The 22,954-nt window shown below is 37.4% G+C and overlaps 1 protein-coding gene across 1 annotated transcript in view; it reads left to right on the top strand.

The window, feature by feature from the left end:
* ALKAL1 (ALK and LTK ligand 1) overlaps positions 1-14,184 on the top strand; it is a gene marked incomplete at both ends in the record, with an annotated part of 31,235 nt that extends 17,051 nt beyond the window's left edge. Inside the window, 3 exons of the mRNA XM_084202511.1 lie at positions 7,946-7,999; positions 11,835-11,915; positions 14,120-14,184. Of these exons, the coding sequence (XP_084058637.1) occupies positions 7,946-7,999; positions 11,835-11,915; positions 14,120-14,184 (200 nt within the window). The remainder of the gene's footprint in view (positions 1-7,945; positions 8,000-11,834; positions 11,916-14,119) is intronic.
* Positions 14,185-22,954: the final 8,770 nt, after the last annotated feature.

Here is a 22,954-nt window from a genome sequence, read left to right on the forward strand (position 1 = left end):
ACTTGAAGATATATCAATTAATCTGCGTTTAAGAAGAATATTATTTGCCATGTTCACATCAGAAAAATATTAGTGGAATGAATACCAAGGCAAGTAAGTGTTAAGTCATTGGTTTAAGTATTCTTAGAAGCACTGTTTCAAGCCTGGACAAATAATTAAACATGGAAGCATGTATTAGACATGGCAGCACAACTAGCATTTTAGGACTTGACTAATGAGGTATTATAATAGATCACAACATGCTTTCCAATTTCAGTATAAATAAAGTTGTAATGCCAAACAAAAAATTTATGGACAGCAAATAAATCCAAAGAGATTGGAATAGTGTTTATATCTACTCTTTGAGAGGATAAATTCACCAAGTCATTAATTATGAATTCTTAATTGCATTCTATGTGTAACCCTTAAGCTCTGGAGTATACTTTGTGTTGTGAGAGCTGAAAGGGCTCCCATTAGGCAGGGTAATGGGAAGCCTGAGAAATTCTGCTTGTAGACCAGGAAGGTATGCATGAGTACTTTCAACATATTCTGCATACAGTAGATGGCAGTGGTATGCAGTAGTATATTAATTCTGGATTTTCTCTTGAGCAGACACTCTTGCCTCTGTGAATACAAGCTGTGTTGATTTGGGGATTTATCTGAGGCTTTTTCTTCCCCAGAAAATACTGAAGTACTAGATAATTCTTCACTTGCTAGAGTAGAAAGTAACAGAAAATGAAAAAAAAAAAAACATTCCTAAGTTATTGTAATCTTCATTACACAGCACTTGGAGGAATCTGGTAAGTTTTGAATTTCAACAGCAATATTACATCCAAAAAGGAATGTGTCTGTCTGGAGCATTGACTCATTTTCCATCTATGCTCAGTATGTACACATCAAAGTCTCAAAACAAAAGTATTCAGTAAGTGGGAGCTATGTGAGTTACTTAGCAGGAGTAGTAACACAGACTTCTTGGAATACTGCACACAGAAATAGATATTTTCCCTTGTCTAAAGGAATGAATTGCAGATCTAGTGGGGGAAAGCTGGGTATGTGAGTTGGGGTGGGGATATACAAACAAAAAAATTACTAAAGTTATTGTAAAACTTTTAATTGGGGAAAACTGGAAGAAAAAGAACAAAACAAAAGCAAAAATGCAGCTTGTGTAGTAGAAATTGCAGATGAGTAGTCTAAGAGAATTAAAGCACATCATTTAAGTATTTTCTCATATGGCAGTTATTTCTAACACAAATAATATAAAATGCTTAATGATTTATGTTTGATAATGATGGAACCCTTTTTGCACAAAGGGTTTTTTCCCTCTCTATGAGAGACTGCAATAGGAAAAGGGTTAAATCTATTAGTCTGTGGAGTGACTTGTAATACAACAACGAATTCATCCTAAGGATTTTGAGTGCTCTTAAGGACCTTGGAATCAATTGATGGTCCCTTGGAAGGGAATAAAAATGTCCCACTTTTTCGACAAAGTGCATACTCTGTTTCTCTGCTGTTTCAGACACTACATGAGGAATCAGTAAAACATTTCAATCTATACTGATATGTTTATTGTGTACAGAACAAAAAGTAATATCATTCTGGTAGAAATGGCATCACAGCATAGAAAATATAGCATTTCCAGCCTAGCCAAAGCTGCTGGAAACCCTCAGTTTTTCAAGAAAGGACTTTGTCCAGCCCCGAGCCTAGAAGTAAGAGTTTTGTGTAATCTGGTCACAGCCTAAGTGTAATAATGAAAGGAGGAAATTAGGACCTTTTAATTGGTTGGGGTACTGAAGAAAGAAGTATATGCTAATTGATTCAACCATGCTTAACATCATCTGCTGCTGAGGGCTGTGCTAGGAGCTGCCCTCCCAAGCACTGTGAAACCTCAGTGTGGAAAGTGCCCCAGCCAGGGATTGGGATCTGTCACAGCTGCCCACTGCGGTGGCCACATGTTTCTGTCTACCTGTAGCAGCTATACCCAGGTGAGAGCTGTAAGCACACACTTCATGCTCCATTTTTTCACAGGGTATTTTATCTGTGATTCCCACAAACACCTACATTTTACTCCACACCATGATGAATTCTTATCAAATGACCATTAACAATTTTTTTCTCCACTAGGATGACTTATCTTTCCTCTTTGAACTGTTTTCTATTTTGAACAAAACTCTTTAATCTTTTCTTGAACTGAGGCAGTACATCTATATCTAAAAGTTGTAGGAATAGTTATGTATGTAGATTAAATGCAGAGAAAGGATGTTTTGGGACATTAAGTTTTTGAATATATGTATTTTTTTAAACACTGTTTTTCTAGGGTCTTACTTATACTTTGGACAATCATGCTGAGGATACTTTCATCCTGGCATTGCAATGTCATTTTATTCACTCATCTTCCTGCAAATTTACATTTGAAAGATTTTGTTATCGTTTTTATTACCAAACATTTTATGCTATATGCTAAGTAAACCATCTTGACATTGTTGAAAGTATATGAACCTCCTCCTAGTAGCGTTTCACCTCGTAATGCTGCAGTAGGCAAGAGTTGCTGTCTTTAGGCAAGGTGGAGAATTTGTAGAAAAGAAAAGCTCCATTCAAATGAATGTGACTTGTCTGTGTAAGTACTTGAGACGGTTTTGCTGACAGAGTTCCAATATTTTTGGGAGCATGAAATTTCAACCATTGCAAGATTTATTTGTATACTATGATACAATATAGCCTTTGAAACTTCGGAGAGTCTTGTCCTTTAAAATGTCACATTTATTTAAAACTCTGCAAAAACATACTATGTTGTAAGCAGTTTCATGACATGAAATGTTCTTTTTAAAAAGCAAAACAAAACAAAAAACCAAAACTCACATGCTATTTTCATGCCAAAACATTTTGGAAGCCTGCATCTGGGTTTGTAATAGAAGAGTCAGCTGCATCTTACTGCTAACAGTTTTCTACTGCCATTTCACAGACAGAAACAAGAAAATGCACAACTGTAGTGGATTGACTCAAGGTATATGCCAAACACCCACAAATGCCACTCTATCACTCTCTTGCAACTGGACAGGGGAGAGAAAATATAAGGAAGGTTCATGAGTTGAGATAAGGACCTGGAGAGATCAATCACCAAATACTGTTACAGGCAAAACAGGCTGGAATTAGAGATACTAATTGAATTTACTGCTTACAAAATTAGAGCAGGATAATGAGAAGTAATGTAAGACCTTATAAACACCTCCCCCCACCCCTCATTTCTTCTCAGCTCTAACTCCTCCCCCTCAGTGGCAGAGGGAGATTGAGAATGGACATTAAGTCTGCTCATTGCATGTTGTTTCTGCTGCTGTTCCAGCATGGTATCCCTCCCACAGGAGACAATTCTTCATGAACCTCTCCAACTGGAGCCCATCCCAAGGGGAACAGTCCTCCACAAACTGCTGCTATGGGGGCACCCTTTCATGGGGTGCAGTCCATCAAGGACTGGCTGGTCCAGTGTGGGTCCCCATGGGGTCACAAGTCCTACCAGGAAACCTGCTCTAAGTGGACTTCTCTATCCATGGGTCTGCAGATCTCTGCCAGGACCCTGCTCCATCGTGGCCCACCACAGGTTCACAGCCTCCTCTCAGGCACCCACCTGCTCTGCTGTGGGGTTCCTCCAGGGGCTGCAGGGGGATCTCTGCATCCCCCTGGACTTCCATGGGCTGAAGGGGAACAGCTGCCTCACCATGGTCTGCACCACCAGCTGCAGAGGAATCTCAGCTCAAGCACAATGGAGCACCTACTCCCCTTCCTCCTCCTTCTCCACTGATCTTGGTGTCTGCAGAGTTGTTCCCCTCAATGTTCTCAATCTGCTCTTCTCTGGCTGTTGTTACATCTGCACAACAACTTCTTTTTATTTTTTTCTTAAATATGTTATCACAAAGGTGTTACCACCATTTCTGATTGGCCCAGCCTTGACCAGTGGAGCACTTTTGCTGTCTGATTGACACTAATTCTCTGAATGAACTAAAAACATACAAAATTTTTCTGTTGGGAGCACGAAAAAATGGAGATCTTGATTTTTTTTCTGCCTGAGGATGTGGAGGCTTTGTGTTCCAAGTCAACAAACTGTTGTGTGGAGTTGGCTTATTTCAGGGCTGTGATCACAGTTCTTTTTATTTATATTCCATTAGGACATGAATGTTCCTGGCACAATTGTGGTGACATGATACAGGAGACAGTGCAAACACAGGGTAAAAATCAGCATGTGCTGTCACAACTTTGCAGTCTGAACAGACAAAACACAGAGAAACTGAAGGCACAGAAAAGTGAAAAGATCCCATTGAAGATGGAGCAACTATGTCTTAAGTTGCAAGCTGAGGACAAACCTGAGACCAGGCTGTAGTTTATTTAATCTCAGAGTTGTTTGCAATTTCACACAAATTAGTGAAAAATTAAAATTCCTGTCAGCTGCTGAGTGCTAAGTAACAACTGAAAGAATAATCTTCTGGGGAATTAGCTTTACAATAGTGGTTAAATCAACTTTGGAAATTTTATAACAAAATTTGAGAGAGGGGAGCTGGATCGGGTGTTGCTTACTGATTCCTAGCTTGGACTTTGCTAGCTCTATCCATCATCACATTTATCCCACCTGGGATAAAACTCAGGCATCTCTAGTCCCCTCTTACCTAAAGCCATGAGATCTCTGAAATGTCATACCTTGACAGAACTTACAGTATGGATTGGTTTAGAACCAACTTTGCGTTATAGACGTAACCATTCTGTCTGTGAAGTGGAGCTGGAAAACTCTCAAAATTTGTCTTGTCCCTAGAGTTTACCATAAATATTTCTGCTATTTTGGACAGAAGAGCCAGTAGCAAATCCATGTTAGCACCATTTAATAGTTGGCCATGGCCAGTGCTGTCTGTGGAAGTACAGGCAATATTTTGCCCTGGATGAGTAAATATCAACGGATACACATTGAAGTCCTAATGTAGATAAGAAATAAATCCTAGAACTAATGTTAATTATGATAATAAACTGAGATTAAACACAGAATCAATAGCTCAAGTGCCTTTTAACCCAGATGTACTCTGTGGTGAGCAGTGTAGACTTTGTAAGCCTGGGCACAAGAATGCCACAGTCTAAATATTCTCGCAGTTGAATAAAACCAATGTTACTATAACCCATAAGATAGATACTGGCCGTATTTCAAAAGTTTGTGTAATATGGTCTTGAGGCAAGAGTGAATTGAGTAAACTCTCTCCACTCAATATTTCCCATTTATGTGGGTTTTGCACTTAAAGCATTTTATTTTTTAATTTTCCTGTTTCTTTTTTAGTTTTTCCCAGTGTGACTTTGAAGTGTTTTGATTTTAGTAATACTTTGCTCATCTATCTTATTACATTAATGCTTCTGCTTTTCTTTTGTGAAATTAGTATGTCAAAGGAATTTTACTTGCATTGTGAGGATATGAGCTTTTGTTGTGAAAATGGACACCTTAATAGGTGATGGATAACACATAAAATATGACTGGAGCAACTAAGAACTTGTAAGAAGCCAGAAAAGGCTAGTTCAGGGTTTTTTTTCATGATGATTTTTCGCTGCTTTTATAGAAGAACTTGTCAGAAGTATGTATGGACTTGATGTCCTGCTCCTGGCTGCAGTGCGATCAGGAGTCAGTGATACATATTCTATTCAAAGAAGATGTTCATTAGTTTGATTGAAATGCTAAGCCCTTTGAGACCTCAAACTCGCAGTCGTGTGCAGACAGAAGGGCTAGGCTATGCTGCTGGAAGAGGGGAGAAAATGATTGTACTCGTGCTTGTGCTGGGCAATTCATAGTTCAGGGGGAGTTGCCTCTGCCATTAGAGCCAGAAGCGTTCCAGCAACCTGTGCTGTCAGTGATTCTCATACAAATGAGCTTAGGTTGTTTTTGTGCCGGGCTGGGGGCTCACTGATTGTGTTTCACCCAGCACATGCACTGTACTGTTGAGCAAAGGAGCCCTTGGAGGAAGCAGAGCCATGGGCACACGTTGAAAAGCTGATTGCTGCCCGGAGGGACCGCAGCCGCAGCAGGGGAGCAGCAGGCACGCAGGCAGCGACGCTCGGCTGCTTTTCAACACTCAACTGACCTAGATTTCCCTGTTGGGGCAGGCTGGTGCCAACCCTGGGCCAATGTGGGTTACTCAGGGAAAGCAGACTCTGCAGTGTTCCTTCTCAGGCTTCCCAACGCAGCTGCAGCTGCAATTTTATACTTGCAGTGCATAGCTCCTTGACAGAGCATCAATCCGTCCTCCTGCTTCACCTTCTGGCCATTAAGAGGAGGGGTTTTGGCTGTATACAGGCTTTTCCTAAAGAATTTTATGGGGCAAACAGAAAATTTTATGGGGCAAAAAGCAGCTACTCTTCCCACAGGAAATTCTATGTACTTTGCAAGTGTCAGCATCTAAATGTTTGTCAGAGCAAGGACGGTCAGTTCCTAGCCTATCCTTCACCAGGCAGTGATTATTCACCAGTACTTGCTCACTTGAGGCATCTCATTCAAAACTCACACCAATTGTTTCCCTGTTTTGCCTTTTAATATTCTTAATTCTGTACAATTTTGAACTACCTGACATTTCTTATCAGTAAAATTCTAAGTTTATCAGAGAAGGGGTGGCATTTCTTCTGCAATGAGAAAAGAAATTAGTTAAAACTGATATATTTAAGGAATCTTAAGTGAAGTAGGTTTCCTAACCTTGATGAGTTGCAGTAAGACTTGGGCATTTTATCTTAAAATCCCAGCCTAAAAATACACCCATGTGACCCCTGAGAAACTGCCTAAAGACAGTGGTAAGAATTTATCTTGGCAGATAACCAACATCTTCCTATAGTATGGAAGGAAACTAGCTCTCTTCTGAGCTAAATGTTAACTCAGATTGGGAATTGGAAAAAAAGTGTAGGGGAATACAAAGATTTTAAATTACTTTAGATATAAGGAAATATTTTTAGTGAATAAATGTATTAACTGCAGGTCCCAATCCTGCAAGTTAGCAATGGTCCTTGTCTTACTGCCAGGAAAGGTTTTTTGAATTTGACATAACAGGCAGCTTGTTACTGTCTTCAGTAATAAATGCAAGTACCCAAAAATTTTTGTATTTTTTTTCAGTGGAAAATTCATGAGAGTGGGGGAAGGTGTACTGGTTCTGAGGGTATTTACTTGCATCAAAAGTTTCTGCTGTCAGCCAGAGGTGGCATCCCATTGAAAAAAAGAGGAAAAAAAGAGGAAAAAAAGAGGAAAAAAAGAGGAAAAAAAAGAGGAAAAAAAGAGGAAAAAAAGAAGAAAAAAAGAGGAAAAAAAGAAAAAGGAACTTTATCTTTTCATAATTTCCATTTTCTGTTCATTGTGATTATTTTGTGTGTTCTACTAGAGGCTTCTGCTCTCTTGTACTTTCTGGGAAAAAAAAATGCCATGAATGGAAAGGGAATATTTTAAAATTCACAGCACTTTTCAACAGGAGGGGAGGATCATTCATTTACTAATATTGCAATGAAAATGTGCATCGCTCATGTCTATTTCAGGTGATTTGTAGGAGAATTTTCTCTTCGGGTACTTGTTATTTCAAAATCCAAAAAAGTAATATTTAGTTTGTATTTATCTACATATTTTACATAGTTTCTTCAGGTACTTACATACTTGTAAGTGTGATAAATTAAATTTATATTATTTGCAGTCTTTCTATGCTTATGCCCCACTCAGACCTAAGATGTGTAGAAACTAGAGTCAGAAAATGATTGTGTGTCGTAGGATGACCATTTAGTATTCACCTGGGGATTACCTGAAACACTTCACAATGTTGTTTACATGCCCACACCCCCACAACTTTGAAAATTAATTCTATTGTTAATTTGGGAATCTACTTGGTGTCTATACTTCAGACATCTTGGCATATTATGCTTTCAGAGCTTTTATTGTAATTCCTAGGCTACATAAATGTAATTTTTTTTCTTCTCTCCTCAGAAATTTTTCCAAGAGATTCCAGTCTAAAAGACAAGTTCATAAAACATTTTACAGGTAAGGCAGCTGCTTGTGTTTTCCCACATGTAGCTACAAATGTCACACCACTAATTTTTTGAGGCCGAACACCAAATTAACACTTCTGAAGTTAAATGTGCATATTTTAGAACTAGAAAGTTTTGAAGAATTCTAGTTTCATTGAATAATCAACTATCTGATCTAAAATAACTTTCAAAGTGTGGTAAGTTAAAATATTATTTAAAAGTTATTGTTTAACTTTTATTCTCCTGCTGTACTTTCCATATTTATTTTCACATTCACTAATTTTAAAACTTCTCATTGGACTGTACATATTTTAAGAAACAGACCTTTGTGGCCAAGTAAGTTTTTACCAAATCAGGGAAGACTTTTTGCATCTGTCTCATGATGACTACGTGTGGAAACTCATTTAAATAGTGGAAACAGATGGAACAAGGAATAATTAAATTAGTGTAAATGAAATATAAAAAATAACTTGCTGTTTCAAGTATGAAAGTTCATGATGTTTACAACCAAGTACTTGAAAATTGAGGTGGAATTGTATAATGCATTTAAATTTTGCACTGTATTGTAACTACTGAGAAAAATATAGTACCCTCTGAATATATGCAATTCAAGTTGCCAAGGACAAGGTGCTTGCACTGGTTCTTTGCTCTCCAGTTCCAGCTTTCTGGAACTCAGAAAAGTGATGGTCTCAAAGTATGATACCGCAAATCTTGTGGTGATTTTCAGGGTTATTTGAAGTATTGAAACTAAAAGCTAGAGAAGTAGTTGGACATTGGAGCATGAAAAAGGGAATTGGAAATATTTATGCATTTCCTCATTGCTGGAAATTTCAGGCAGTGCTTGACAAGAAAGAAAGGTATTTCTTGTCTCTTTTGCATGGGGGAAGTGTATCCCAACCCTTGGGATAAGCACAACTTTAAGGATCTTTCTGCCAATAGCTCACTGCAACCCAACAGAATCTACAGGAAATGTGCCAGAGCCAGCTGGCCCTTCACCCTTGCAGTAAACAAGAGTAACTGTGAACCTGATCATTTTCAGTCCATATGAGAAAGAAATTAACATAGAACTTCTAACTATGCTATGCTATGTGACAGAGCAACGCTGAATATTCCTCTCCTGGGAAGGAGAGACAAGAGAGATTTGTTTATGTTAGTACTTATTCCATTTCCTTTTCATTTTTAGCTTTGGAAACTCCTCAGCTACCATAAAAAGCTCAACATAAGAATCTGGGGAAGCTAAGTAATGAATACAGATTGAGTTTCATTACTCAAAACCAGGGAAAAACAGCCATGAGTTTTACAGAAGTTATTGTGAGAGTGGTAAATCATAGAAAAGAAAAAGAGAAAAAAATACTTGAAGGCCTGTGTCTGGACCCATTCATTAAATTAATGGTCCTTTTCTGCATGAATTTAATTTAGTTGCCATCAAAATTGCTGAAATTACTTGAGTAAGATTAGCTGGAAGAAATGAAGAAAGCAGGATCATTCCTAAATACTGAAAGTTTATTTGTTGGCTCAGAATTTCTGCCGACAGTTAGTTTCTTTCCTTTTCTTTCTGTCCTTTTCTTTCTTTTCTATCTATCTATCTATCTATCTATCTATCTATCTATCTATCTATCTATCTATCTATCTATCATCTTCTATCTATTTTTCTCTCTTTCTCTCTCTCGCTCTCTGCCTCTCTTTCATTCTTTTTTTTAAATACATCTTAAGGTTTTCAGTTATGGAGTTTTCTGCCTGTTGTTGTTTTATATTTTATTTTATTTTTCATAGTTTTACTAGATCCTATAATCCATAGGCATTTTCTTAAAACACAGTGGAACTTTGTTTTTTTTTATTCTGTTCCAATCATAATCCTCTAGCGGCCTTCATAAATTAAACTGTTTGATTACAGTCCTACTAGTTCAAGAATTAGGACATCCTAAATGAATGAGGTTGTGAAAAAAAAAAGAGAGAAGCTGAAATCAATATTATCTTTATAGTACATTATCTTTACAGTTTCAGGGTTAGGAAAATTATTGCACACTTCTCATATGCCAGGAATAATAGACAAATTTTAAGGCTAAATAAGAACCATATGTAACAGTCCTTGACTATAGGAAAAATCATAAATAATCTTGTGAGTCATAAAGTAATCTATCAATTTAGCTTGGAAAGCCAGCTGACAGTGTTTTGTAAGGCACAATAAAATTAACATCCTATTTTTAATGACAGGGAAGAGAGCTAGAAAACCATACATTATCTGAAGGGATATGGAATTTATTTAGTGACAAAAGCCAGTGTTGTCTCCATATATGCTGGATAATTTCAAATCACATACTTTTCCTTGAGCCTAATTACTCACTCAGATAAAAGAAAAAAATGGGAACAATATTCCAGTTCAGACTTGCAAAGGCTGCTCTTCCAGTTTGTAGAAAAGCTTATTTGTGTCTGAAAAAAATCTACTGAAATCCATGTACTACTGTAAAATAAATCTAATCTTCAAGTATGTTCCGTGTCATAGAGAGGAACCTTCTCCGGAGCTCATGGTGGTTTGGCTTCACTATCCAGAGAGAATTAGCTTGATATATTTTACCAGGCCCATAAACCATCTTTCAAGTTATGAAACAAGTATTTTTTTTTCCCAGAAATGCTTCCTGGTTTCCTCTGAAAGGAAAGTTGGCCAACAAAGTCTGCTTCATGTGAATCATTTTGTAGCATTGCTTGAAGCAAGCTATTCTTATTCAGGGTTCCTACTTGTGCTAAATTTACATTTAAATTTAGCCTTATTCATTTAACATCAGTTTATGTCAATGTTTTCTGTCCAAACCACAGGATAGTCGTCTCCAGCTGTCAGTGACAGTCTTGCTAAGCAGGTTACAGGATGCAGATATTACATTTTTGCTCTCCTTTTCAACTTGAATGTCACCAGTAATACTTTCTGGGGCCATCAGCAACTTTGGAAGGGGTCTTTGGCAACTTGTTACAGTTAAGCCAATTTTTATAGAAAAATAGACTCATAGAATGGTTTGGGTTGTAAGGAACCTTAAAGATCATCTAGTTCCAAACCCCTGGCCATAAGCAGGGACACTTTTTTATCAAATATTAATGTAAACAGATGGCACTGTATATCCAAGGAAGAGAGCAGCACACTATACCCTGGACATGCAGGGGTCTGCCTTGCCAAAGATAAAAATTATCCTGTATTCTGCACCTTGTATGCTTTTTTACTAGGATTATTTTAACAAGAGATCAGGTTCCTAGATGTTATTCAGCTGACTTTTTTTTTTCCCTCAACACCCACACTGTATATTAAGAATTTTATAAATCATCTATGTGCAAATTAAAAGCATTAGTTCATGAAAGTACTTCATCTTTCCAGGGATTAGAAACTCATATTTGCCTAAAATATTGGTTTTATTTATTTTTACAAATAGTATCCTCAGTCCAGGTGTGTTATTCCTTCTACATTAGACTACAGACGACTATTGAAAAACTAAATTCTATTGTAATTGTCATTCTATTTTTCCATATAAGAAATTGTCATTTTATTTTTCAATATAAGAAGTTTTACTGCTAATTTTGAATTACTGGAATTTCAAGGCTAAACCAGCCAGTCATTTTAATGTGTCATTTTTCTGGCTTTTATATCATGAGCATAAAGGCACAGCAAAATAATTTCTTTGTGTTATTTCACTAGCATTATTATACTTGTGTTGCCTCATAGTTGTTTAAGGCATAGTAAAACACTAAATGCAATTTTAGACAAGAAAAAAATGGGCTTAATGCTATGTGTTGTTGTCATCCATTGAAGCTGCAGAGAAGTGACACTGAGAGTTTGTTGTTAACTGCTCCCTACTTTCAAACAGGGCCAGTCACATTTTCCTCAGAGTGTAGCAAGCACTTTCATCGACTGTATCACAACACAAGGGACTGCTCAACACCAACCTGTAAGTAGCAAAGTACTTTTTAATGCTAGCTGTGATACTTAAAAGCAACACACTTTTTCTATTAAGTGTTTGATGTCCTGGTCCTTTTTTAACAGTTACTCTTTAGCACTACATTAAAAAATATGCCCAAGGTATATAAAGACTTCCTGTTAATGCACTTGCTGTCAGCTGAACATCATGGAGTTCCTTCAAAGTGATGCTGAAATAAATGAAACCAAAACTACACCGAAAAAAAACAGTAGGGAGAGGGCAAACGTGAAACCATATTCTCCTTCTTGCTCTCTTTAGCAAGATAAAATTGGAAGCATTCTTTACCTTCTATTAAAGCTTAATAGTAGAGCTATATCTTTGGGGTTTAGCATATTTCAGCTTGTGAGTATAATTTTCTATAATATGCCCATTGTTAAACAACAGAAAATCATCTGACTCAGAATTTGTTATTGATACTATCAGTTCTCATCAAGCAACCTCGCACTCTGAAACTGCAGAAGCTTTGCTTTAACACAGCCTGAATATAGTTTTGTCAGACACACTGAAAAATAGAAGTGTTCTTGGATAAAATGGATTAAAAAGCAAACAAAAACCCCAAACCAAAATGGAAATTCCTTAAATAGAAGTTACTTCAGTATTGTCTAGTACAATGGACAATTCATAAACAAATGAATTAAAGTCAGTGGAAAATAATAAGCAGTGTGTTTTAATTAGAGAAGGTGAATCTCATTAGGGATGTGTAAGCACAAACTGTGGGCAAATTTTGGTGCTTTGGAAGATTTTCGGGATTTAACATGAAAAAGCAATGGCACTTTCTGGCTGCATCACTTAGAAGCACTGTTTGTGAGCAGCTGAGATGCTCTCTCACCGTAGCTCAGCACATAAGAGGATCTAGTGCTTGAAAGGGGGTGGAGCAGCCCTCATTTCCATTTGCCTTTATGCTTATCAGAAGCTGGAGTGTACGAATCCATGGCTGGTCCTCAAAAGATATACCTGCAGCTTTCTAAGCAGACACAGGAGTAGGCAAGGAATATTTCTACTACATGCTGTGCAACAAAAATACCATGTTGTATGCCTTGACACATGGATCTGGAGCATGTGAATATTATTTGGACTCTTATATATTGCCTGAGTGTTTGACTTTATTTCTCAAGAAAAAAAGTAATATTATTTTCCTTCTAATTAAATAGCTTTTCTTAGAGTTAAAAAACAAGACTGTGATTTTGAATGTTGTAAAGAACTTATTTTTAGTTCAACTATCAAAGCAAATTGTAAAATAAAAAGGGTGATTTCAACCACAGCAGAGTTTTTATTCCCCCTGGCATCAAGCAAACCCAAAGCAGACAATGAGTTACATTGACCTGAAATGTTCTCTTCTAAAAAGGAGAGTTAAATGTTCAAATTTGTCTCCACCTTGTCTATCACTCGTGCTGATCATAGCCAAGATCTTTCCCTGTGCCTTTAGAGGGGTTTGATATTTTTTGTCAGGGACACCTTAGTCATCATGGGATGCCTGAGGATGAGTTAATTCCTCTCCTTCTGACATGTTTATAATTGTACAAATGTTTTCTGAGGAACTGAAACCCAGATAGCAATCATTTTCTTGCTGTTTGGCACAATTTATATTAAGTTTTATTAAAATACTTATCAAGCAAGAGATGCCCTTGATGTATTTCTTGTTAGCAAATACCAGAAAGGATGGCAGTGACTCAGGGTCCACTTGAACCAAGTGGTCATTTGAACCAAGGGCACACAACAGGGGGATTGGAAGTGGGAGGTTAGTATCTTTAGTCTGATGATTAGGAGGTGTACTTAAATGTGAAAAATATGGAATTAAATCAATATTAATTAAAACTGGAACAATAAAATGTTTGAAACAGCCTGACTTCTGACTATGTTATAGTGATAGTTACAATAGCCTCCCAGTTAATGAGTTAAATTCCTGGTCTTCCACATCCCAGTAGAAAACTCCCTGGTATAAATTTAATTCGTTGCATCACTTGTACTTTTCCTCTAGAGCACTGATTATGCTAAGGTACAATCTAATATTGCATCTTGTACACATAATTTCATGAATTTCCATCAGATAACAGTTTCACTGTGTAGAGTGTCTGAAATTCAAGTACAAACTTTGCATTTAATTTTATGCAGTTTTTTTTGAGGGTATCTGGCAACTGAGATTCATTATTGCTGTGGGTAATTCTGTTTTTTAGATTACAAAAGGTGTGCAAGATTGCTAACGAGATTAGCAATGAGCCCTTTGTGTACACAGTCCTAGGATGTTTGCTATGTAAGTATCATTTTCCCCACTCATTTTCTTATTTGTTGAATGGTCTAGTGGTTTACTTCACACGTATACCTTGTTATCAGATGTGCATAAAAAAATGTGGTGTTATCAGAGTGAATCAACATGCAGCTTTGGCATTCCAGAACTGACTGGCTCTTCCTGGAAATACATAGAAGCACAAATAACTCTGTCAAGCCCCAGTGTAATTTCCTACAAGTCACTTGTGGCACTATAGTCCATAGTTATGCACTGGGTGGCCTCTTACTGGTCAAAATTTCAAGAAGGAGTCTGCTTGGTGACAGAAAAATGCCCAATGACATCATCAGCACATTTATTTCAGGCCATTCTGCAGAGGACTTTATTGTTAATCCATGGAAGAAACAGAATGTCTTGGTCTCAGGTCTACCAATGCAATCTTCAAAGGTCACCCATCACTTAATTAATTTCTGGGACAACTTTTCATTCCCATATTGTCTTCTGAGAATTTCTGAAAAGTTAATAACCACTTCATGGTGATGGAAAGAAACTGAACACAAAGATGTGGAAAGCTAAAGGCTTCTCTAAGTAGTCTGAGGAAGAAACCAGTCTGTTCTTGTTTATGAATGGCATGTCAAATGTTAATTACACAGCATTGTCACTGATAAAAGTAACATCCCCAAGAGACTTGTTTCCTCCTGTTGTTTGAATAATAATAAGATGGTTATACTTTCAAAGGTTAATTTGTAGATATGCACACTGGTTGTTATTATTAACCACTAAAATGTATAAGTTCAGTGAAATTTATTTATTTTAATTTCTTTAAAGATGGTTTCCTTTCACCACCTCCTCCTGACAAATACTGAAAGCTTGAAGCTTGGGGGAGTTGTGTATGTCACTTCTTCCTGCATCAAGACTTCAATTCATACTAATCAAGAATAAGAAAAGAAGAGTAGGATATGAGTCAGTGTTAGCTGATCTGATTTCTCAGTGGAGGTGGGATTCATTTTGGTGGCTGTGCTTTAGAGAATATGGCAATATTTCAGTTCTGAGAAGAAATGACATAATTTCTTTCTCTTCCTTTCTTCTTAACAATTTTCAGTCTCTTTGGCCTCTTGATTTCCAGGTGTTGCAGATGGTTTTGAATATAGCAAGGACAGCAAACCAGAGACTGACTAGGCATCTCATTACTTTGCCTGCATCTCCTTTTCACGACTCAAGGCAGGAATCCTTTTCTGAATGCCCTATTATAAAAAAAAAAAAAAAAAAAAAAAAGGGTGTGTGTGTGTGTGTACTTAAATTCCCATTTGATTTTTAGTATACTCTTTTAAATCTCAGCTTGTTCAAACATCCCACCACTCTCTTACATTCTGCAATTTTACATTTTTAGTCTCTGTTTTTTCTTTATCTGTATCCATTTACATCTCTGCATTCATGTATGAGGGCTCTTAGAGAGATTTCTGGTGTTCCAAAAATTTTTTCTTTTTTTCTTTTAAGAGAATGAGTCAAAGATCTGCCTACATATCCACAGTACAGAAGCATCTATCTCATCCTATTTCCATCTTTAAAACACAAAAGGATTAGAAGTTGCTTTGATTTGCAAAGCCAGGTGTTTTAATTTGCCTGCCAAAAATACATTCAAAGACATGAAAAATAGGGAAGAATGGTTTTAAATGGTAAGCATTGCTAGCAGCTCGTGTGCACTGCATTCTCTTAAAGTTGTATCTAGGCTGGCTTTCTCTCTGCTTTGTTAAAAATAGAGAAAACATTATAGGAAAAAGTAGAGCCATGATCTGAGTGTTTCCCAGCTGCCTCTGTGCTCCCTCAGCCCATTCCTCCGCTACGTACAGTGGATAGTTTCCACCATAAATAAATAAGGTATCCTCAGATCTTCTTGTTTATTCATATCCGCTGATTCTTGGAATGGAAACATTTTCTTGAGAGGGGTGAAGAGTGGCAGGAGTTGCTCTCTCTTCCCTGTTAGTAAGGAGTGCAACAAAGGAGTTACACATGTTCATCCCTCAAACACATTGCATTTCTAGCATGATTCTCTGATTGCTCCTGCTTCATCTTTTGGCACAAGGGATGTGTTTTCCTCACCATCCTTACACTAGCGTAGAGAGGACAAGGCCATAGATCTTGTTGTCTGTAAGAAAATTTGCCTTCACTTTAACAACTGACAGAGTCTTGGAGATTCTTGGTTGCCTTGAAGAAGGAGGCTCTCTCACTTGAAGAACTGACAGCTATTTTTAGGCCTTTTCCTGCCAGTACTAAAATAGACTGCCTTTCCTCATAAAAAAAAAAAGAGCTGCAGTGCTATTATGCAAATATTTTCCTTCCTCACCTGTAAATATCCGACTATACAGAGAAGACGTGGTCTTTTCCTCCTCGAAATGAACTTTTGCTTGGGAAAGCCAATCGTCCGCCCGCGGGATCTGGTCGCGCAAGCCGTGGCGGGATGTTTCAGCACCATGGAGAGGCGCCGCACCCCGGGCAGCCTTTGGGGCGGCTCCGGGTCCGGGATGCCGGGCACATGCTGCCCTTACAGCTCTTAGAGGTTTGGGGGGGTTTGTTTGCAGTTCCTGAGTCAGATCCCTGCAAATGGAAGTAAGGCATTTGACGAAACCCAGAATGCAGAACTGCACGTGGCTGTGTGCATGGGGAGCTTCCCTGCAAGGTGCAGCAGAGCAGCACTCTGTGTGTTAAACCTCTCGGCACTGACGCTGAGGATTTGCCCCGGCAAAACTCATTAGTGTTCACAGGAGGGCAAGACCCACTGGCATTTGAAGTTAATCTTATGATTTATGCAATCCACAGGAAACTGTGGTTTATGAAGAGAATTTTGCTAAGTGGTCTGATTCTCTGGTTTGAAACTAGCTATGAAATGTCATGTCCTTTTCTCTTGCAGACTTTCTACCAAGGAGAGAATTCTGATTTGCCAAGAAAGTGCCTTGAAATCTTCAAAAATGGAGAAGACATCTTTTATCTTTTTGATTTACAATGTTTTGTTACTAGATGCATTTTATTTTCATATATTTGTCCGACATTCCATATTTGTGTGAAACATTATTTTATTTTGTAAATTTGTTGCCTATAGTTCAGACAAGCCAATTATTTAAATACATTGTATATGAAGAATACTAATGATGTACTGATTAAATGTTATAACCGTATGCAGGGAGTTGGTAAAATTTTGCTGTTTCTCTTGTTCTGTTGTATTTACATCGTTCTGCTCAGGCTCTTACTCTCATTATTTGCACTAACTTGAAATGCAGAAGTCTGTGTAACTGAAATCTGAATAAGCTGTAAGTGGGGAAGTTTTACTTGCCATGGAAGATATTTTATATTATGAAGCTTTGTTAATATATACATATATATTATTGTGCATCAGAAAAAAAATTTGCTCAGAAATGCACCTTGCTTTCAGGAACATTTGTATGACTATTCTGGATTTTCATCAGTTACATTTGTACCGGCACTTATGGAAAGAGTTGCAAATAATGTAAATATAAAGACTGGAAAACTGCAATGCAGTTTTGGTGGAATAAAGAACATAAAAATAAACTATTTTACAGGAGGGGTTATTTAAGTATATTAAGAGGTCACTTATTTAATATATATATTTAATATACTGGTGAACTTGAAATAATTCTCCACTGAGAACTTCAAACTTGTGGGTTTAGTATTTTACAGCATTTCATTTTGGTGAGGCAAAATTTTTTCAGCCATTTATTCTTCAGTTGAATAAGGTGTGAACAAAAATGCATCATGTACCTAGTGTGAACAACAGAAAACTTTCGCAAGTATGCAAAGAGGGTAATAAAAAAGTCTAACAGGACAAAAAAATGCCTTAAAATATAACACCACAAATCCAAGGGGTATAATGAATGAATTTTACTGGTGCCACATCAGTCTTAAAAATTTGGGAAGACTCCAGGGCACAACTGCTCCATATTTTTTATTTAAAATCTAATTGTATTGGTCACATTTGCTATCAATTTGCTATCTCATCTCTTTTATTGCAAGCTCATGTGATTGTTTTACAAAGAACCTAGTATCCAATGGGGGTTTTACAGTCAGATCCAGAGTAATTGACAACACACATTGATTACTATGCTTAAATCACAATTCTTGAGATTAACTGGCCATTCAATATAATCCCTTCAGATGAACTATTATCTTCACCCTTTCCCTCACTGTGGGCTTCATGAGCCACTCAGCCTCTATGCCCAGCACTTTTCCCACACCAGAATAGTAGGAAAACTTTGCCCTGGGATTCCTCATCAAATAGCAAAGAGTTGCCTTGTTATCCAGAGGGGTTTTCTTCCTTCTTTCGATCTGTTCAGTGTATTACTGCACCAAAACTGTGCAGTGTCCTGTGATGCTCTAAGCAGTCCAACCACAACTTTTAGAAGTACTTCATCTATAGTCCCAGCTAAGAGGTTGTCCTCTCCTTTTTGGGATTATCTGGATTGGTTTTCTAACTTTCTGCAATCATATTCTTTTGGTAAGAGCAAAGTTTTCACATCTCCTTCTAATCCATCTTCAAAGCAATACTCATACTGAAAATACCAGTGGTTTGAATGGTGAGAAGGATATCTTTGGATCTCTGTGGGTAACATACTTCATAGAAGGATTACTGGCCAAAACACTTCAGTGGAGGACAAAGGATGAGGCTCAGAACAGGCAATCAGTCTCCAAGAAAAGAATTTGTCTTTAGTCCCACTTTGATTTTTCCACTCTGGTTTGCTAGCTTCTCAGTCAAAAAGGTTTCTCCTTTCTTTCCTCAAGGAATTGAAAAGAATTCAAGCATTTGTGTTTTTTTTTTTTCCTGAAAATTACTTTTTGTGATATCTAAATTCCAATGAGAAGATCTAATTGACATTATTTAATAAATTTTTTTAGTTCAAATCTAATGTGCTAAATCAAGAGCTTCACCTTTGGAAAAAAAAAGAAATCTTCCTTCTATTGAGTTGAAAAGTGATCAAGTCCCTATCTTAGAGAAGATCCACAGATGTTACAAAAATGCAAAACAGAGATTAGTATGACAAGTTAAAATATTTATGAGGGAAAAAAGAAATCATGAAATGATTAAAGGGATAAAGCCCTGTAGTTCTTCTTTCCCAGAAGTCAAATGGCTTAGATTTATTATTTTTTTCTGGAAACAAATTATTCTTTGAGACATTTGTGGCATGGATCCCTTCTTTCTGTTTGGCCCCTTTTTCATGCTCAGTATGCTCTAAGTAGCTGGAAATACACCCAACTCTTTCAAACCACCCATCTACACATTTGTTTGTCACTATACTCCATCATGATTTTAGATGCAGGGATGCTAAAGTTAGTAGCAGAAAAACCATGAAGCAGCATAAGACAGTCACTTTCCTGTTTAACCTGAAACATAAATTGTAAGATCTGTTAATGGCCTTCATTTTAGGTATCAAGTCTAGAGGATGGTTTTTGGAAACTCAATAAAGAAGCAAATGCCAAAGAAGTAAGGGTAGATGATACACTCAAGTAAATTGCAATTTTGTCATGTTTTCACTTGACTGTTTTCTCTTCCAGATTTTCTTTCATTTTTTTTCTCATGCAATTAAGTAAAAAAATATTTTGGCTTCAGAAATACTTCTGATTATGGATTTTCCCATTACTGTGTTGTCCTTGCATGCTCAAAATTTTTGTCTAATTTTTATCCTGGTGGAGAGTATTGGGTAGAGACAGAGCCAGCATCTACAGTAGTCCCGCAAACCAATTTTTCACTCTGTTAAAGGTGAAACTGCTCACCTTTTTCAAACAACTTCATTGCTCCAGACTTCTGAATTCTAAAGAATTCTTCTTACTAAAGAAAACCACTGTCAGCAAATCCTGTTGTTGGTCTGGCATATTGCAGAGAGAAGGCCAACAGAATAAGGCCAACAGCAGTTTAACCTGGATCTTTGTGAATGGAGACTACAACACAAAGTTCAAATTTTGGTCTTTATTGCTGAGACCTTCTTAATTTTTTATCACAACACTGTAAAAGTTTTCCTAGTCTGTGCTCTGAGTGCTATTCAAATGCAGAACAGAGACTCTATCTCATCTCAGAGAGGTTAAAGCCACAGAGTAAAACAGTGTGAGGAAAGTGTACAAGGAAACAATGAACTTTTCTTGATCGGTGAGGTGGAAAACAATTCCATTGTCAGCTGTCTAAATGCATCACTTGGAAATTTGACAGCAGAGGGCAAGACAGCCAAGCAGAGTTTTGTGAGGAACTCTTCCTGTGATGAGGGCTCTCATTGTAGAGGGGCTTTTCTAAAAAAATGCAGCAGCTGGGTTCCTATATGCTGCATGTAGGAACCCAGCATTTCCCACATAGGAACTAAGTGATGGTATGAACACCTTGTAGGTGTCAGAAACTGAAATTTTAGCATGGAATGAGACATTAGTTTTAAAAATGGAAGACACCAAAAATGAGAATAAACAAAAATGTGGAAAAGTTTAACTGCAAGATTCACCTTGGGCGTGTGCACCGGTCACCTGTTGTGAAGACCAGCAAAAGTGTTGGGACAGTAACTGAGATGTAAAACAGCAAAATGAATATATGTTCAGATCATATACAGAAGACTTTATTAATGGCTATATTGGTTTTCAGCTGCAGGAGGAAATGGGTGAAGTTGAGACATTAGATAGATAAATACTTTAGGCACAGGAGATGTAGAAATCCTAATTTTTCAACACAACCAAAGAAACCAGCACCTCACAGACATTCTTTTCATCCCACCTGATCCTCTTTGTCCACCATGGGATCTCTAATTCACCTGGGTCAGTTGTTTGCCCTGGTCAGCAGAAATAGAGATGCTGCTTATAGACTGTCAGAGCTACCCAGCACACGATGGTTTGGCATGAGAGACTCTGATCTGTGACAACCTCTGACCTGGTCAGTGCAGAAGACCAGGATGAATAGCTGCCATGCTGGGAAAGGAAGTATCTGCCTGAAATATCTCCCACTGCTCTCACCATCCCATTATCAGGGGCTACCTGCACTTGACCTGAGCTGGGAAAGATAGCTATGGAAAAGCAAAGGAATGGTACAAATAAAAGGAGTGAGGGTAGGCAGCACTTAGTACTCTGGAGTATGGGTTTGAATTCCCTAGGCTAATGTTTGCTGCTTGTGTACATTTAATTTCTTTCTTCCTCCATCAACCATACAATAGCTGAACTTTCTACCCAGTCTTACCTCCTCACTGTCTCTACAGTCTCTGCCTTATCCTCTGCTCACAGACAGGTATTAAAAAAATGAAATCAAATATCAGCCATTATCATTAAAAGTCCACCAAAGAAAGAATGTGGTGCAAATAATCTGTGAAGCTTTCATGTAGCTTCACTGTAAAATGATAGTTCTTAAATATTTTGACAGACAAATTTATACCACTTTATAGCATGGTTTTTGCTCTTAGACCCAAGGATGAACACTTTTTCAACCATACCAGAATCACTTTACTATATATGTAGAGTGTTATTAATGTAATTACACTGCACAATGTAATGAGTGTAATTAATTTAGCTTTGGTTCTCATTTGTCCTTATCACTCCTGTAATTCTATGGAAGTGCAGTAATTCTGCCCCTTGCTTTAGTAGTTGATTCAATTGCTTAACTGCAGTATCAAAAAATGTTTGTTCCCTCTTATATTCCTTCTAAAAAAATAGTCCTGTTATTGGGATTGCTGTCCATTTTTACATAGAGTATGGTAATTTTTACATTTTTTGCATGAAGAAACCAGTTCAAGGAATAATTACTTACTCATTTACTACAAAAGGAACTGTTATCTTTATTTGAAATATTCACTTATGATCATGCACTTCTCTACTTATGGAGCACATTTTGCTGAAGTCTGTTCTCTGCAATATGAACTCGATTTATGCTGTTTGCCTCCCCAGAACTCACTGTCTAAATAGTACTCAAATTAAATGTTTCCAATTTGTGTAACTGATATTTCTTTTCTAGTAACACTCACTTTAGTTAGAGCTGAACAATGAATTGAGGTTTTCATGGAAATATTTCACTTCCATATCTCAGAAAATGTTAGCTTGAAGCCCATCTTTATATCTGTACATAAAGTGTAATATGACTTTTCTCATATGCATTGCTTCATGATTATCCAGGTCAAATTTATTGTTTTTATTGTATCACTGTCACTCAGTGTCTTAAGGTCTGGTAGGAACATTTTCCAGGTCAGCTGTTGTCATTGGTACTCAAAGTAACTTGTTATCACCAACAAAAGTACTAAAAATTGATTGCTTTTTGATTGTGCTTATTTAGAGAGGGGTATATTTTGCATTTGGTCATAAGAGAGGTATAAGAAAGTATACAAACTGCATCCTTCCCTTCCCTTCCCTTCCCTTCCCTTCCCTTCCCTTCCCTTCCCTTCCCTTCCCTTCCCTTCCCTTCCCTTCCCTTCCCTTCCCTTCCCTTCCCTTCCCTTCCCTTCCCTTCCCTTCCCTTCCCTTCCCTTCCCTTCCCTTCCCTTCCCTTCCCTTCCCTTCCCTTCCCAATTTCTCCACATCCTTACTGCCTTACCCATACAGCATCAATTACTGACTTTGTGTAATTCCCTGTCTGAAAAGTCTATATGAAGGTCTACTCCATAGTAGCTGACTGTGGACAAATGTCAGGATGATGCTTTGAAAGTATAAAACCCTGAATAATTCCACTGTCACATTCTGAGAGAGTCTTTTAATGGCAGTTTTTAGCATTTTTTATCAGGGGACTGAATTATATTTATTAAATCATGGTAATTAAAAGATGCCT

The sequence above is a fragment of the Fringilla coelebs genome (genome assembly GCF_963513975.1).
Source record: "Fringilla coelebs genome assembly, chromosome: 1".
NCBI lineage: Eukaryota > Metazoa > Chordata > Aves > Passeriformes > Fringillidae > Fringilla > Fringilla coelebs.